The sequence below is a fragment of the Castor canadensis genome, chromosome 16, assembly GCF_047511655.1.
Source record: "Castor canadensis chromosome 16, mCasCan1.hap1v2, whole genome shotgun sequence".
NCBI lineage: Eukaryota > Metazoa > Chordata > Mammalia > Rodentia > Castoridae > Castor > Castor canadensis.
The window spans coordinates 13,640,319-13,655,119 of NC_133401.1; the positions used below are offsets into that span (position 1 = coordinate 13,640,319).

Consider the following 14,801-nt stretch of genomic DNA (forward strand, 5'->3'; position numbering starts at 1 on the left):
GACAAAGACACGTCACAGAAATTAAGAGTCAGACATGGAATCAGGAACAATGTGTGTGTATAAAAGAGAGAGGGGGATTTAGTGATGAGAGAGAGATTGAGATTTATTTAGTGACTCAGAGAAGAAACTCTGGAACCAGATTTTGAGGCGAAAAAAAGGCATGCTGGGTGTAGCACTGCACAACTGTAATCCCAGCACTTGGGAGGTTAAGGAGGATCACTAGTTACACAGCGAGAATCTGCACCAAAAAAAGAACAAAAGCTAGAGAGAGAGAGGCAGGCAGAGGCAAAGGTACAAAATAGGCGTTTTTAATTGAAAATTTTATAAAAGGAAGGGAAGGGGGTCAAGGGGGTCAAGGGCGAGGCCAGGTCCGGGCGCGGCGGGAGGGCAGGGCGGGGCAGCAGTGAAAGGCGCGGGTCTTTGGGTCAGTCCATCCATCCTCTGTCGGTGGAGTCCCTGTGCGCACGCGCAGGAGCGGGCAGCCGGCGCGCGCCGCAGGGCCCCGTGCGCAGGTGCGGTGGGGGGCGGGCACGCGCGCTCAGGCCCGGGGCCGCGCGGGCGCGCAGTGGTGCGGCTGGTGCGTGGGCGCGAATCCCGGGCGGCAGACGCAGCGGAAGGAGCCGTCCGTGTTGACGCAGCGCGCGTTCACGCAGAGCGGGGAGGCCGCCTCCGCCTCGTCACACTCGTTGATGTCTGGGGAGGGGGATGGCGGATTGCTGCTTAAGCCTGGGGACCCACAAGCCCTCCTCCCTTGGTCCCTTGGCCTCGTGGGGCCGAGGAGCACGCATATGGAGCCTCTCTTCTGGAGTCGAACTCAGCCACCTGCTGGCTGTGTGAGTCCAGGCAGGTGGCTTCATTTTTGTATTCTGTAAGGTGGGTACGGAAGCCCCTATGTCACTAGGCTTTTGATAGGGAAATAATAGCGTTATTGATAAACAGTAAACACTTACCCTCCACCAGACATTATTGCAAGTCCATGACCTGTGTTAACTTTATCTTCCTAGTATCCCTAGGAGGCCCAGCAGGGGAAAGCCCCTAGCCTGATGTCACACAGCAAGCCCACCCCGGGCAGCAGGTCCTCTGGGCAGCTGTCCCAAGTTTCTAGGTGCCCAGCCCCCGCTACTCTTCCCCCCACTCTCCTCCCCACCCCCACCCCGCCCGTGGGACTGGGGTTTGAACTCAGGGCTTTGAACTTGCAAAGCAGGCGCTTTGCCACTTGAGCCACACCTCCAGTCCATTTTGCTCTGCTTATTTTGTAGATATGATCTTGCAAACTATTTGTCCAGTACTGGCCTTGGACTGGGATCCTCCTAATCTCAGCCTCCCTAGTAGCTAGGATTACAGGCATGAACCACCAACACCTGCAGCCCCCCCCCCCCATACACACATATACACACACTTCTTGGCCGTAAGATCTCAGGATTAATTTCTCCCACAGGACTCAGTGTTGTAGATCTGTGTTAATGGTGCTCAGAACTCTGTGAAAGGGGTTCTTTGAATATGCCCACTTTTAGATAAGAAAAGCTAAGCAAAACACCCCGTGATCTAGCCAAGATCACAGGGCAACTGGCTGACTGAGCCCGAAGTCTATCCGACTGCTCCAGAGTTCTTAATTGTAATCACTTGATTCAGACATGATTAATATTCCCATTTTGTGGATGGGAAGACTGAGGTTTTCCAAAGAGGTCAATGCAAATTGTCCAAGGTAGCACTGGGAGTCTTTAGAATTCACATCTGCAGGATTCTACCCCTGCAGATGGACCAGCCCTGCTCTGTTACCCCGCCTTCTTCAGCCCCACCCCTGAGCAATCACTCCCTCCGGGCTGGCTGACGCAGGGTAGCTAAGTCCTTTCCCAGTCCCTGGCCATTCTCACTGGTAAGCCCCAACTCTGCCCGCCTCTCACCGACGCAGGCCATGCGGGTTATGTCCAGGCGATAGCCGTCGAAGCAGTCACAGGTGAAGCCTTCAGGGACACGCACACAGCGGCCGTGCGCACAGCCATCCAGGATCCCGCACTCTTCCGCCTCCAGCCCTTCGTAGGGCTCAGACAGGGCACCTGCACAGAACGGGGAGCTGGTGACTCAAGACCTCTGCCTTCTGTCCCTTCATTCCACCCCGCCCCCACCGCTTTCAGCGTCCTTGCCTGGTTCCCTTGGGCGCCCTGAGTCTCACTCTAAGCGGTCCCTCCCACTTCAGGGCCGCAGGAGGCGCCGTGGGGCCAGGAGGTCCACCCTGATCAACTCTCCCTAGCTTTCCCTGTCCCCCGTCTCTCTCTGTGGGTCTACAGGTAATTTTCTGGTCTTATGCATTGTGGCTCTGCTGTCCGCTGCTCGGATTTTATGTGCTTCCCCCATCTCTAACTCTGTCCTGCCTTCCTTTCCTCTCTCCAGCCCTCCCCCGCTTTCTGTGTCATCTCAGTGTGTAACTGGGCTGCGGTACTCACCTGCATAGCCTCCACCTTCATTAGACTCCTCAGACTCTGGGAAGGAGCCACGAGTGTCGCGGGACCGATAGGGCCAGCCAGTGCCCCGGCCGGAAGGGGCAGGAGCCTCAGATTCAACATACGGGCCACCATCGTCCTCAAAGTCAGGCATGTCGAAGGGTGGTGCCCCATATGGGGCCTCCCGGCGGGCAAAAGGCCCAGGTGGTGGTGGGTAAGGGTCGTAGGGTAACACAGGTGGAGCATACAACTCAGGCCCATAGGGAAGGCCCTGGTAAGGTGGGCCTATGTCTGGGCCATATTCATAGGGGAGTCCAAAGCCACCTGGCCGTGGGGGACCATATGCAGGGGGACGCAGCACATTGCACAGGGCCTCGAAGTCATCTGTGAACAGGAAACAAGCCACACAGTTAGAACCATAGGTGTCCCCTCCACCATCCCGCACTGGGAAGAGAAATCCAGAGAGGATTAGGGAGGGGCTTGACTGAAGCCTGGAGCAGGAGAGGCTTGAGAGGGGCTGGCTTTGGAGGAGCAAGATACGAGGTTTCTGAAACCAGGATTGAGATTCTGGGGGCTGATGCAGGGGTCCTGAAGACCGCAGCTAAGAATCAAAGTCCAAGGGGCTAGAGTTTCTGGGGGCCCATGGGAGAGGACTAGGAACTTGAAGAAATAAGATTAGGGTATTTTATATGCCAGAACAGCTGAGGATTCAGGACTAGAATGTTTGGGCCTGGAGTCCCAAGGACTGAGGATTAGGTCCTCAGATCTCTGGGGCTATCTCAGGTCTTGGGCACGTGGACTGTCTGCCCAACACAAGGGAACTTGGTCTGTGGGGCTATGACCAGAGAGTCTGTGGGCCAGCATGAGGTCTGAGGGTCCCAGATTGGGAAAGGGCATCTCATAGGCTGGATCTTTGGGTTTAGAGACCAGGATGGAGGGGACCAGAGACTGGACTTCAGGAGCCTATGGGGCTGGAAATACGGGCTCTGCTGAGTCCACCCTGGGATTTCTGCCACCAAGACTCGGAAGTCTTTACTATATGATTGGGGACCAAGATTTGAGTTAAAATAACAAGTTTTGGGGAGAGGGGGTCTGGGGTTTCAAGACTGGTTAGACTGAAAGCCTGGATTTGGAGCCTAAGGGGCAGGGCCTCTGGGTACATCCTAGGCCCATGGCAGTACCTGAGTCCTGGGCAGGGCACAGGGCACAGTCCATGCCCCAGGCTTCCCCATAGAGGCAGCAGCATTCTGTGTAGGTGGCCTGACGATCTAGCCGAGGGCGACTGCAAACCAGGTCAGGTCCCACTTCCTGCCAGCACACGCCCAGATTGTCATCTGTGGGTGGTCACAGATCAAGGCGGATCAGGTGATGGATCAGGGCAGACTGGTACTGGGACCTCCCAAAGGCTGAGCCCCTCCCTTACCGGAGCCCAGCCACCTTCTGCCTATCAGTAAATCCTCATTAGCTGTGGTGTGCCTCTCAGAAACCCTGAGGATTAAGGAAAGGCTTGTTCTTGCATGAGGCTGTCATATAGGAGGAGAGGGCCAAAAAAGAGGGCCAAGGATTGGGAGATGGGGTCTGAGAAGGCTGTACCCAAGCCCAGGCTCCTCAGGGCTTTTCGATGCCAGGGCAGTTGCTTTCCTTCTCTGGGCATTGTTTCGTTTGTTTGGTTTGTTTGTTTTGAGGCAGGGTCTTGTTATGTGGCCCAGCTTGGCCTTGAACTCAAACTCTGGAATCCTTCTACGTTAGCCTCCTGAGTGCTGGGATTAAAGGCACACACCATCATGCCCAGCACAGTTTGGTTAAATTTTTTTTTTTTTTTGTGGTACTGGGGTTTGAACTCAGGGCCTACACCTTGAGACACCAGCCCTTTTTTTATGATGGGTTTTTTTGAGATAGGGTATTGTGGAACTATTTGTCCAGACTGGCTCCTCAATCCTCCTGATCTCTGCCTCCTGAGTAGCTAGGATTACAGGTTTGAGCCACTGGCGCCCAGCTTGGGCAATGTTTGTGTTTGAATGAAGTCTGGGTTTTGAAGATGTTGTAGGAATAGGAAATGGGAAAAGAGAGTTTGGGCCAGAGGCAAAAACAGAGTATGCTGGTGACTCAAGAAAGATGGACAGAAACCTACAGAGAGGGGGGAAGTCAGATAGAGACGAAAACCAGACTAAGAAAGGACCCAAAGAAACAGATACAAACACATCAAAAAGTCAAAGACTCAAAGAAAACAGGAAAACAAAGATATAGAAAGAATGGAGAGAAGCAGAGACCTAGAAACAAAGAGATCAAAGAGTGTCAGAAATTCAGGAAAAAACCAAAAGAGACAAGTAGCAATCAGCCAGGCACCGGTGAGACATGCCTGTTATCCTAGCTACTTGAGAGGCTGAGATTAGGAGGATAGTGGTTTGAGGCCAGCAGGGGTCAAATAGCTCTCCAGACCCTAACTCGAAAATACCCAACACCAAAAAGGGCTTGCAGAGTGGCTCAAGTGGCAGAGTGCCTACCTAGCAAGTGTGAGACCTTTAGTTCAAACCCCAGTACTGCCAACACCCCCTCAAAAAACTAAAGTGGCAATTGTTGAGTACCTGATAAAAGTAGGCTCCATTTTGTCCTTATAAAAAAAATTCCAGGGGCTGAGGCTATAGCTCAGAGTGTGTGCTTTGTATAAGGTTCTGACTTCAATCCTCAGCACCAAAAAACAAAATAAAAATTCCACCCTATAGGGGCTGTGTAAGAGGGAAGCTAGGGCCTTGCATGGTGGTACATGCCTGTAATCCCAGTACTCAGGAGACTGAGGCAGAAGTATGACAAATTCCAGGCCAGCATGGAATGCATAGGAAGACTATCTCAAAAAATAAATAACAATGTGTGTGGAGGGAAGGCTGGGGTCCAAGAGGAGACCTTGCAATGTGCACATGGACACACAGCCAGTAAGTGGCAGATTGCCTCTAAAACCTTCACCTTTAACCAGCTGACATCTCAGGGATGAAAGATAAGGAGACAGACTCTGGGGCCCCAGGGGGCGTGGCCTTTGCCAGATGCCCGGGGGGTGTGGCCCTTCTCGAAGGCGTGGCCCGGATGCGAGCTTGAGGCTGAGCCAAAGGAGGGAGCGCCTGGGGGTTGTGGGCGGGGGATAGGGCGGGACATAAAAGCTGGGGGCGGACTTAGGGGGCGGGGTTACCGAGGCTCTGGCTCTCATTGGACACGCAGCGGCGCCGAGAGCCGTCCAGCACGAGTGGGGGCTCGCATGTGCAGTGATAGGAGCCCACCGTGTTGACGCAGCGGCCGCCCTCGCAAGCTGGCTCCTCGTCAGCGCACTCGTCGTTATCTAGGGCGGCACGGAGGGCGTGTCTAAGCAGCCCTCCTCCCCTTCCCATTTCTCTCCCCAGCCCATTGACAGTGTGATAGATGGCGTCTAGACTCCAGGAAGGACTTCCCGCCGTGATTGCCACATTCCTGGCGTGGCCAGGGTTTGGAGAGAGTCAGGGGGAGGATGGTGGAGGTGGGGCCCATACCAACGCACTCCAGCCGCTGTGCATGGTAGTAGTAGCCATTGCTGCAATAACACGAGTAGCCTGGGGCTGTGTTCACGCACACGCCGCTCTTGCACACCTGGTCTCGGAAGAGCTGGCATTCGTCCACATCTGCGGGATGGGTGGAGAGAGATGGGGACAGGTCAGGGTGTGGGGTGGGCTGCATGAAGGGAGTGAGTGACAGCAGGTGTGCATGACCAGAGAGGAGGTAGACAGACTCAGGAAACACAGATTGGGGTACAGTGGAGGAGAGTTAAGGAGAGAAAGAAACAGAGATAAAGAAGACAGGAAAAGACAGAGAGGGTGAGACAGAGTTAAGCCTGGGGGTTGAGGGTGGGTAGAGGTTGAAGTCTGGTCTCACCTCTCCGGAGGCTCAGGTCTCCACTGGGCGCCAGATAGCCCCGGCCATGGGGGCACAACGACTGGTACTCAACTGCACACAGAGACAAGGCTGGGTCCAGATCCTCAAGTCCCAGCCACATCCCTGGGCCCTGGGCCAACCTGTATTTGCCCCCAGTCTAAGTCCTTGGCCCCTTGCCTGTCAGTGCTCAGCTCTCACCCACCTGGTAGCTGGTAGCTTGCTTTTGCCCTGCCAGCACCGGTAGCTCAGCCCTATGTCCAACCCAAACCCTCCGCCCTGCGTCCAGCCACAGCCCACACCCACCAGTCTCAGTGCTTGGGCACTGCTGGATTCTGCAGCCGCTGCCCCAGCCCTCGCCCACAGTACAGCAGCATTCCTGCCATGTCACGTTCCGTGCCAGGATGTTGTCACATGCATCCGGGGCCGCTGTGTCAAAGTAGCACTCCCGGCGCCCGCTGCCCACAGGACCCTGCCTGGGTGTGCTGGGCCGGCCAGGTAGGGGAGGCGGGGGTGGCCTGGCCGGCAGACTGGGGCTGGCAGGTGCCTGGGGCTGAGAGCCCGGTAAGGTGCCTGGGGAAATAAGGAGCTTTAGCTCAGTGTGGGTTGAGCCCCCAGCTCTCCCATGTCATAGATGGTGCTCTCCCAGAGGGCACCAGCCATGAATAGCAGAACCATACTTCACACTTCTCATCCCTATGTCATTACCTTTCTATCACTTTCCCCTCCTGTCACTTCTGCAGAGTTTGTCTCACCATCTCACCCTTTTCCAGATGCCCCCCACTCATCACTCAGCTACAGTTTAGGTGGGTGACAGACCATTTCCATGGCCTCCTGCAGCCACCCTGGGTTGTCACACTCAGAGTGTCCCAAACTGACTGAGTCTTCTTCCCCAATCTAGGTTTTGTACTGGACACATCTCCCCACCCAGGCAGCCCTACCCATGGCCTCTTGAGATTTCTCCCACCTTTTCTCCCTCACCTCCCAGGGTAGTATCCTCTTTGGTCCCTGCCCCAGCCTGCTCCCTAGGCTCCCAGCCTCTAGTGTCACCCTCTCCAATCACTTCCAATATGGCAGCTAAGGGAGAGTTCAAAACTGGTTTTACAACTGTCCTGCTTAAATCTCTTCCATGGGCTGGTGGAGTGGCTCAAGTAGTAAGAGCACCTACCTAAGCAAGCGTGAAGCCCTGAGTTCAAACCTCAGTGCCGCAAAAAAAAAAAACTTCCATGAAAACTTGGGGCATAGCTCAAGTGGTAGAGCACTTGCCTGGCTTGTGCACAAGGCGCTGGGTTCCATCCCCAGTACCACAGAAACGAAAACAAACTCAAACCTTTCTATAGTACCACATGCCCTGGGTCAAAGTCCTCCGGTGACACGCGTTAGGACGTGTGGCACCTGTCATCGTCTCGGCCTCAACTCTCCCCACCCCTTGTTTTCTAAACCATGCTGTGGCAAACTGATTTCAGCTTCTCAAACGGGCCAGATACTCTCTTGCCTTGCCAGGCCTTTGTTTCGCTCTTCTGGGTTCTCTGCCTAGAATGCCCCCTCCCACACTTCGCCAGCTCACGCTACTGCTCTCAGTGCACACTGTCCCCTACCGGAAATCCTCCCTCGTCCTCTTCGCAGGCTGGCCCAGGCACCTCTTCCAAAGCCCTCTAGATTTTCCTCTCACAGCCAGGTTCCCTCTGGCCTTGCTTCCTCCCTCCTCTTAATTTCTCTGGATTGTCACTAGCTGGTGACATCTCTGCTCCATTAGATTTTGTTTTGGTTTGGTTTTGGCTGTACTGAGGTTTGAACTCGGGGCCTTGCATGCATGTACCCAAGACAAGTGCTCTACCTATTGAGCCACACTCACAGCCCCTTTGTTTTGATGGTTTTTTGTTTTTGGGATAGGGTCTCACTAGCTTTTCCTGGGCTGGCCTGGAACCACAATCCTTCTGCCTCTGCCCCCTGAGTAACTGGGATTACAGAGTTTTTTTCTTTCTTTCTTTTTTCTTTTTGGAGACAGAGTCTCGCTATGTAGCTTAGGCTGACCTCATACTCCTACCTCAGTCTAGTGCTGGGGTTACAGGAGTGAGTCAATATGCCCAGCTCCCCGCTGGATTTTGAGGCTGTTAAAGATAGACTTCCCTGGTCACTATTGTGTCCCCAGTGCCCAAAATAAGGTCAGAACTGGTATTTTTTTTTTTTTTGGTGGTACTGGGACTTGAACTCAGGGCCTTATGCTTGCTAAACTTGCTAGGCAGGCACTCTACCACTTGAGCCACTCTGCCAGCCCCAAATGAAGGAATCTGGTAGAGTCAGAGAGTCAGGGTTAGCCTGAAAGAGTCCTAATACCCATGTTAAGCTACACATTCTAAAGTTTCTTGTTTTTGTTTCTTTTTTTTAAAAAAACAATAGCATTTAATGAGGGCAGCTGTCCACATCGAGAACGATCAAGCCACATCATTTTCCTGCAGGGCCAGCGGCCATCAGTTAAATAAACACGTCATTCTCACCAACAGAAGTCCGCGGGGGCACACAGCGTCCAGTCATGGGGTCAAACTCCTCAGGGCTGGTGGGGCAGAGGCACAGGAAGGAGCCTTCAACGTTCTCACACAGGGCAGTTCCGCACACACCCTGTAGTGTTTCACACTCATTCACGTCTGTGAGCAGGAGAGAACGGGAGGGAGACCGTGGCTGTAATCTTCTGTAATTCCTCAAGTCTGAAGAGCTGAACTTTTCTTTCTTTCTTTTTTTTTTTATTATTCATATGTGCATACAAGGCTTGGGTCATTTCTCCCCCCTGCCCCCACCCCCTCCCTTAGCACCCGCTCCGCCCCCTTGAACTTTTCTAATATACTGGTTATTTTTAATGGCCCAGACCCCATGCTCCACTTTTCTTCTGGTAACAAACCCTAGCCTTCCCTTGGGAATTCTTTGCTCCTTCAATTTCAAGCCATGTGTTTTGGGAAGGGCTGAATGTGTTCTGGGGAAGAACCAATCAGATTCCTTCATTTCTTTGCTTCAGAGATAGGACACTGGGTCAATCAAAGCCAGACTTGGAACTTTTGTTACAAACATTGAAAAAGAGCCTTTCTCTTTAGCTCTAGGACTGCCAAGCTGAGGCTGTTATTCCTGACATGCTAGGGTCACCCTTATCACTGAAAAGAGGGTCTGTCTAAAAGTAAATCCAACAGAGGGAAAGTAGAACCTAGGGGGAGACAGAGAGAGCTTCGTTATAATTCTTGAATCCAGTTAAACCTAAAGTTCAAATATGTCTGAGGACACTGCAGTTTTAGTTCCCTTTTAAGAAATTAAGCCTATTTAGGGCCAGGCATGGTGATGCTCGCCTTTAATCCCAGCTATATAGGAGGCAGAGATAGGAAGATCTCTGAGGCCTGCCCTGGGCAAAAAGTGCAAGGCTCCATCCGAAAAACAAGTGAAAGCACAAAGGACTAGAGGTGTGGCTCAAAGGGTAGAGTGCCTGCTTGCTAGGCACCAAGGTCCTGAGTTCAAAACTCCCATACTGCCTCTCTCCACCCCACCCACACACAAAAAAAGAAAACCTGATGCAGGCTAAGGATATAGCTCAGTGGTAGAGCAATTGCCTAACATGTGCAAGGTTCAATCGCAAGCACCAAAAAAAAAAAAAAAAAGTTTATAGTTATTACTAAGTAGCATTTACTGTATACCAGGCTATATGCCTTACATTTATTAGGCTGAGTATGGTGGTGCATTTCTGTAATCCTAGCTTCAGGAAGCTGAGGTTAGCCTGGGCTACATATTGAGACCCTGTTTCCAAGAAAACAAAAAGCTAATCCTAGGTACTTGAGAGGCAGCCAGCTGGGGAATAGTTACCAAGACTGACCCTCTCCCAAAAACAAAATGCAAAACAAAGGGGCTAGAGATATAGCTCAAGTGGTAGAGTGAGGGGCCCTGGATTCAACCCTCGTATTGCAAAAAACAGAGAAAACAAAGAAAAGAGAAAAAGAAGTAAAGCCTGTTACATTTGCATTTATGAAAATGTACAGAATGTGAAACTGAAGACTCATGCACTTTGCTATATTGTAAATTGAACTTCAAATTAAAATATTACAAGAAAAAAAATAAACAAAATATTGCAGGGCTGGTGGAGTGGCTCAAGGAGTAAGAGCACCTGCCTAGCAAGTACAAAGCCCTGAGTTCAAACCCCAGTGCTGTCAAAAAAAAAAAGGAAAGAAAAATATTATAAACACATATTGAACTTTAGTAAATGATATGCACACTGAGGAAAAAGATCATAAGAAAATCTAGATGACAGGTACGCAGGTGTTCACCCTACAATTCTCTCAATTTGCTGTATGTTCAGAATTTTTCTATAACTTGTTGGGGAAAGTTTTTTTTCTTTTTCTTTTTTTGGTGGTACTAGGGCTTGAACTCAGGGCCTCATGTTTGACAAGTGCTCTTGAGCCACACCCTCAGTCCTTTTGCTTTTGTGTCTTTCAGGTACAGTCTTACACTTTTGCCTGGATGGGCCCTGGGCCTCAACCCTCCTACCTCTGCTCCTGCTTCTGACTAGCTGAGATTACAGGCGTGCACCACCTCACCCAAAAAAAAGCCCACAATTTATGTATTTTTTTAAATATGGAACGCATCACAAATTTGTGTGTCATCCTTGTGCAGGGGCCATGCTAATCTCTGTATTGTGTCAATTTTAGTATATGTGCTATGGAAGCCAGCACCAAACAAAAAGGAAAAAGAAAGAAAAAATTTAAAAGCCCCTACACAAAAAATGAAATACAAATGAGTAAGGTTTCTGTCATTTGCCACTAAAACAGTTCTTACTGATAGGGAGTTGACCTTATATTCCAAAATAAGGTGGCTCACGCCTATAATCCTAGTTACTTGGGAAGTAGAAATGGGATCAAGGTTCCAGGCTAGCCCAGGCAAAAAAGTTCAAAAGACCCAATCTCAACAATAAAAGCTGGCAGTGGTGGAGCCGCCTGTCATCCCAGCTACCTGGCAAGGTAAATAGGAGGATAACATGATGCCCTACTCAAAAGCCAAAAGGGCTAGAGGCACAGCGCCAGTGGCTCACGCCTGTAATTCTAGCTACTCAGGAGGCAGAGATCAGGAGGATCAGGGTTGGAAGCCAGCTGGGCCAAATAGTTTGTGAGACCCTATGGCAAAATGAGTCAACACAAAAAGGGCTGGAAGAGTAGCTCAAACAGTAAGAGCGCCTGCCTAGCAAGTGTGAAGCCCTGAGTTCAAAACTCCAGTACTGCCAAAAAAAATAAAAATAAAAATAAACTACAACCCTAAAGTTCACATTTCTTCAGTTGTATGGAAAAGGGCCTGACACCCATCTCTCTCCCATCTGGCCCCACCCACCCGTGGAGCCCCGTACCCACGCAGTGACGCCCATCTCTTGCCCCCTCGTAGCCCTGGTCACAGAGACATTGGAAGGCGCCAGGCAGGTTCTGGCACACAGCATGGGCACCGCAGAAGGACCGATTCCGGCATTCGTCCACATCTGCAACCATCAGACAGTCAGGGCATTTCTGGAACTTCCACCCCCTCCACACCTCACCCACTACCTGATGGACACCCACCTTGGCATCCACCCCCTGGTGTGGGCTGATAGCCGGGGTCACAGGCTGGAGTACAGCGGTAGGAGCCAGGGGTGTTCTCACAGCGCTGAGCTCCACAAATCACCGCACCATATTCTTGGCATTCATCCACATCTGCAAGAGAGTGAGGAGGGGAAACTATTTGCAGAGGCTGGCCTCAAACTGCGATCCTCCTGATCTCAGCCTCCCAAGTAGCTAGGATTACAGGTGTGAGCCATCGGCACCAGGTTCTATTTTCCTTCTTTTTTCTCGTGTGTGTGTGTGTGTGGAGGGGGGGGTAATACTGAGGTTTGAAATCAGAGCTTCATGTTCATGAGGCAAGCACTGTTTAAGCCACTCCATCACTCTTTTTTGTGTTGGGTATTTTCCAGATAGGGTCTTTCCCACTATCTGCCAGGCCTGGCTTCAAACTACAATCCTCCAGATCTCTGCCTCCTGGATAGCTAGGATTACAGGCGTGATCCACTGGTGTCTGCTCTATTTTCCTTCTGAAACTTAACATTGTTATTTTTCTTTTTATTTGTTTTGGGGGCACTGGGGTTTGAACTCAGGACCTCACCTTTGCTATGCAGGTGCTCTTGCATAGCACTTGATCCACACCCCTAGCCTCTGACATTATATTGTATCCACATATTTATTGGAATGCCCACTGTCGCCTTTCTAGAATGCAAACTCCAGGACAACAGAGATTTGTCTGCCCTGCTCTTCACTGTATCCTCAAGGAATAGGACACACAGTAAGTGTCCCCATATTATTTATTGACTGAATCTTGAACTTATTCACATAGTTACTGTCTGCCCCCTCCTCCACAACCAAAAGTTAATTCTAGGGGGGCACAGGTTTCATTTGGCTCATTTCCTGTTGTGCCCAGTGTGTAGCACATAGTAGGTGCTTAAAGACAATGGTGGCTTATTTCCACGATAGTGCTAAGGTGGGAGGGGAAAGGTTCCTTGGTTGGGGGCCCTTTCCCTTCCTCGAAGACGGTGAGGCAGGGCGTCCCTTCTTGGTACCCAAAGGAGCAGACTTCAACAAACCATTGTGGGGACTGAGGTAGGGGTTTGTCTCACCGTCACAGGTGCCCTCGGGGCCCGCGTGGTAGCCAGGATCGCAGTCCTGGACACAGCGGTAGGAGCCGGGGGAATTCTCACAGCGCTGGGACCCGCACAGGGCTGGGCCCCGCTCTCGACATTCGTCAATGTCTGAGGAAAGAGGCAGAGGAGTCGGATGGTGGGAGCCGAAGGAGGCAAGGAGGGGGCAGGAGAGGAGAGTCAAAAGGGATAGGCGGGGAAATCAGAGGAGAGGAGAAGAGGGTAGGAAAGGGGGGATGGAGAGGCAGGGAAAGTAGCGTGGAAAAGGCAGGGCTGGGAGGCCAACAAAGGACAATGGGGGGGGGGGCGGAAAAGAGAGGGGGAGAAGGATCAGGCTGGGGCGGGGCCTCTCACCAAGGCAGGAGGCCAGGTCAGGGCCGGCGCGGTGTCCGGGAGGGCAGACGCATTCGAAGGAGCCATCAGTGTTGGTGCAGATGCCGCTCTGGCAAAGGTCCTCCTCGCTGCACTCGTCCACATCTGCAGGACCGGGTGTCGGAACATCCCAAGCCACGCCCCTCCACTGCCCTTGAACGCCCGAACCCACCTGCCTTATGTCCCGCCCTTCCCTGCAAGCCCCGCCCCTAGGGCTTTAGGATTGGTCCTTTCCAACGATCTAGACAACGTCCCCAAGGACCTGCTCCTCCTTCGTCCGCACCGTCACTCCTGGAAGTCCCGCCCCCATCCTGGGGAAGGCAGGGAGACCCTTGCCAAAAATTGGGAGTCCCCATTCCGCCCTCTTCTTTTTTCCCCGCCTTTTCCTGCTATGAGCCCACCCTTTCCGCGTGCAGGCCCAGCCTAGCTACCGACCAAGGCAGGATGCTCCGCGGGGTCCGGGCCGGTAGCCGGGGGCACAAGTACAGGCAAAGGAGCCGTCGGTGTTGAGGCACTCGCCGTGGGGGAAGCAGAAATCACCTTCCAGACACTCATTTATGTCTAGGGTTCGAAAGAGTTAGGACTGGGTTGCTTGGTCCCCTGACCCGACAACCCAGACCCAAGTCACGCCCACAAAGTCTTACTCTGGTCCCCAAACCACATGCCCGATAACCCGTGCCTAGGTTCCTCCCATAGCCCGCTTAGTCCAATTTCCACTTCCCCAGCGGGTTTTGCTCAGGAACCCAGGTCCTACTCCCAGGCGCTCCAGCTGGTCACAGTCCTGCTCACCCGAGCAAGGTCCGGGCCGACCCGACGGTGCTCGGTAGCCCGTCGCGCAGCTGCACCGGTAGGAGCCTTCCGTGTTCGTGCAGTGGCCGTGGAGACCGCAGGGGGCGCCTGAACTGCACTCGTCCACATCTGTGGAGTTAGAGGAGTCAGAATGGGGTCGGTGTAGGGACACTGGCCACATCCTTTTGGAGGAGAGGCGTCTGGGAGAGGTGATGGAAAGTGTCTTTAGTAAAAGATCCAGTTCTACCCAGATGTAGGTACAGCAGTCAGGTTCCCTGGTTCTGGGGGGTGGGGGGAGTTGGGAGTCCTGTGGGTGTCTGGGAATTCCCTGTGCTGGGATCCTGGGGTCATGGGAAGGGATTCCGGATTGGGACAAGGATCAGAAATTAACTAGGATAAAGGGTATTATAAGCATTATAAACTAGTATCATTGAATGGGATTCTGCTGGATAAATGGGTCAGTGTCAGTAACTGGAATCTGAGACCAGTTAGGGTCAGAGGTTAAGTCAAGAGTTCTGCCTGAAGTCAGGGATCCAGATCAGGGACCATGAGCCCAGTTAGGTTCTGAGGAAGGGATTCTGAGAAGAGACAGGGGCAGGAGAAGAGATAGGATCAAAGGTTGGGGTTGT

At 52.3% G+C, this 14,801-nt stretch overlaps 1 protein-coding gene and 1 non-coding gene across 5 annotated transcripts in view; both read right to left on the reverse strand.

Annotated features, from left to right (window-relative positions):
• Positions 1-292: 292 nt before the first annotated feature.
• Ltbp4 (latent transforming growth factor beta binding protein 4) overlaps positions 293-14,801 on the reverse strand; it is a 30,335-nt gene continuing 15,826 nt past the window's right edge. For all 4 annotated transcript variants that reach the window (XM_074057092.1, XM_020166957.2, XM_020166956.2 and 1 more), the window contains 15 exons: positions 14,173-14,301; positions 13,819-13,944; positions 13,366-13,488; positions 12,991-13,122; positions 11,906-12,037; positions 11,701-11,826; positions 8,831-8,977; positions 6,639-6,905; positions 6,336-6,407; positions 5,957-6,085; positions 5,623-5,769; positions 3,623-3,775; positions 2,445-2,825; positions 1,905-2,057; positions 293-693 (listed from right to left, as the gene is read on the reverse strand). In XM_074057092.1, coding sequence (XP_073913193.1) covers positions 539-693; positions 1,905-2,057; positions 2,445-2,825; positions 3,623-3,775; positions 5,623-5,769; positions 5,957-6,085; positions 6,336-6,407; positions 6,639-6,905; positions 8,831-8,977; positions 11,701-11,826; positions 11,906-12,037; positions 12,991-13,122; positions 13,366-13,488; positions 13,819-13,944; positions 14,173-14,301 — 2,372 coding nt within the window. In that variant the 3' untranslated portion in view covers positions 293-538. The remainder of the gene's footprint in view (positions 694-1,904; positions 2,058-2,444; positions 2,826-3,622; positions 3,776-5,622; positions 5,770-5,956; positions 6,086-6,335; positions 6,408-6,638; positions 6,906-8,830; positions 8,978-11,700; positions 11,827-11,905; positions 12,038-12,990; positions 13,123-13,365; positions 13,489-13,818; positions 13,945-14,172; positions 14,302-14,801) is intronic.
• On the reverse strand, positions 10,932-11,035 carry LOC141418271 (U6 spliceosomal RNA). The gene has a single exon (XR_012442955.1). It is a non-coding gene; the product is annotated as a U6 spliceosomal RNA (small nuclear RNA).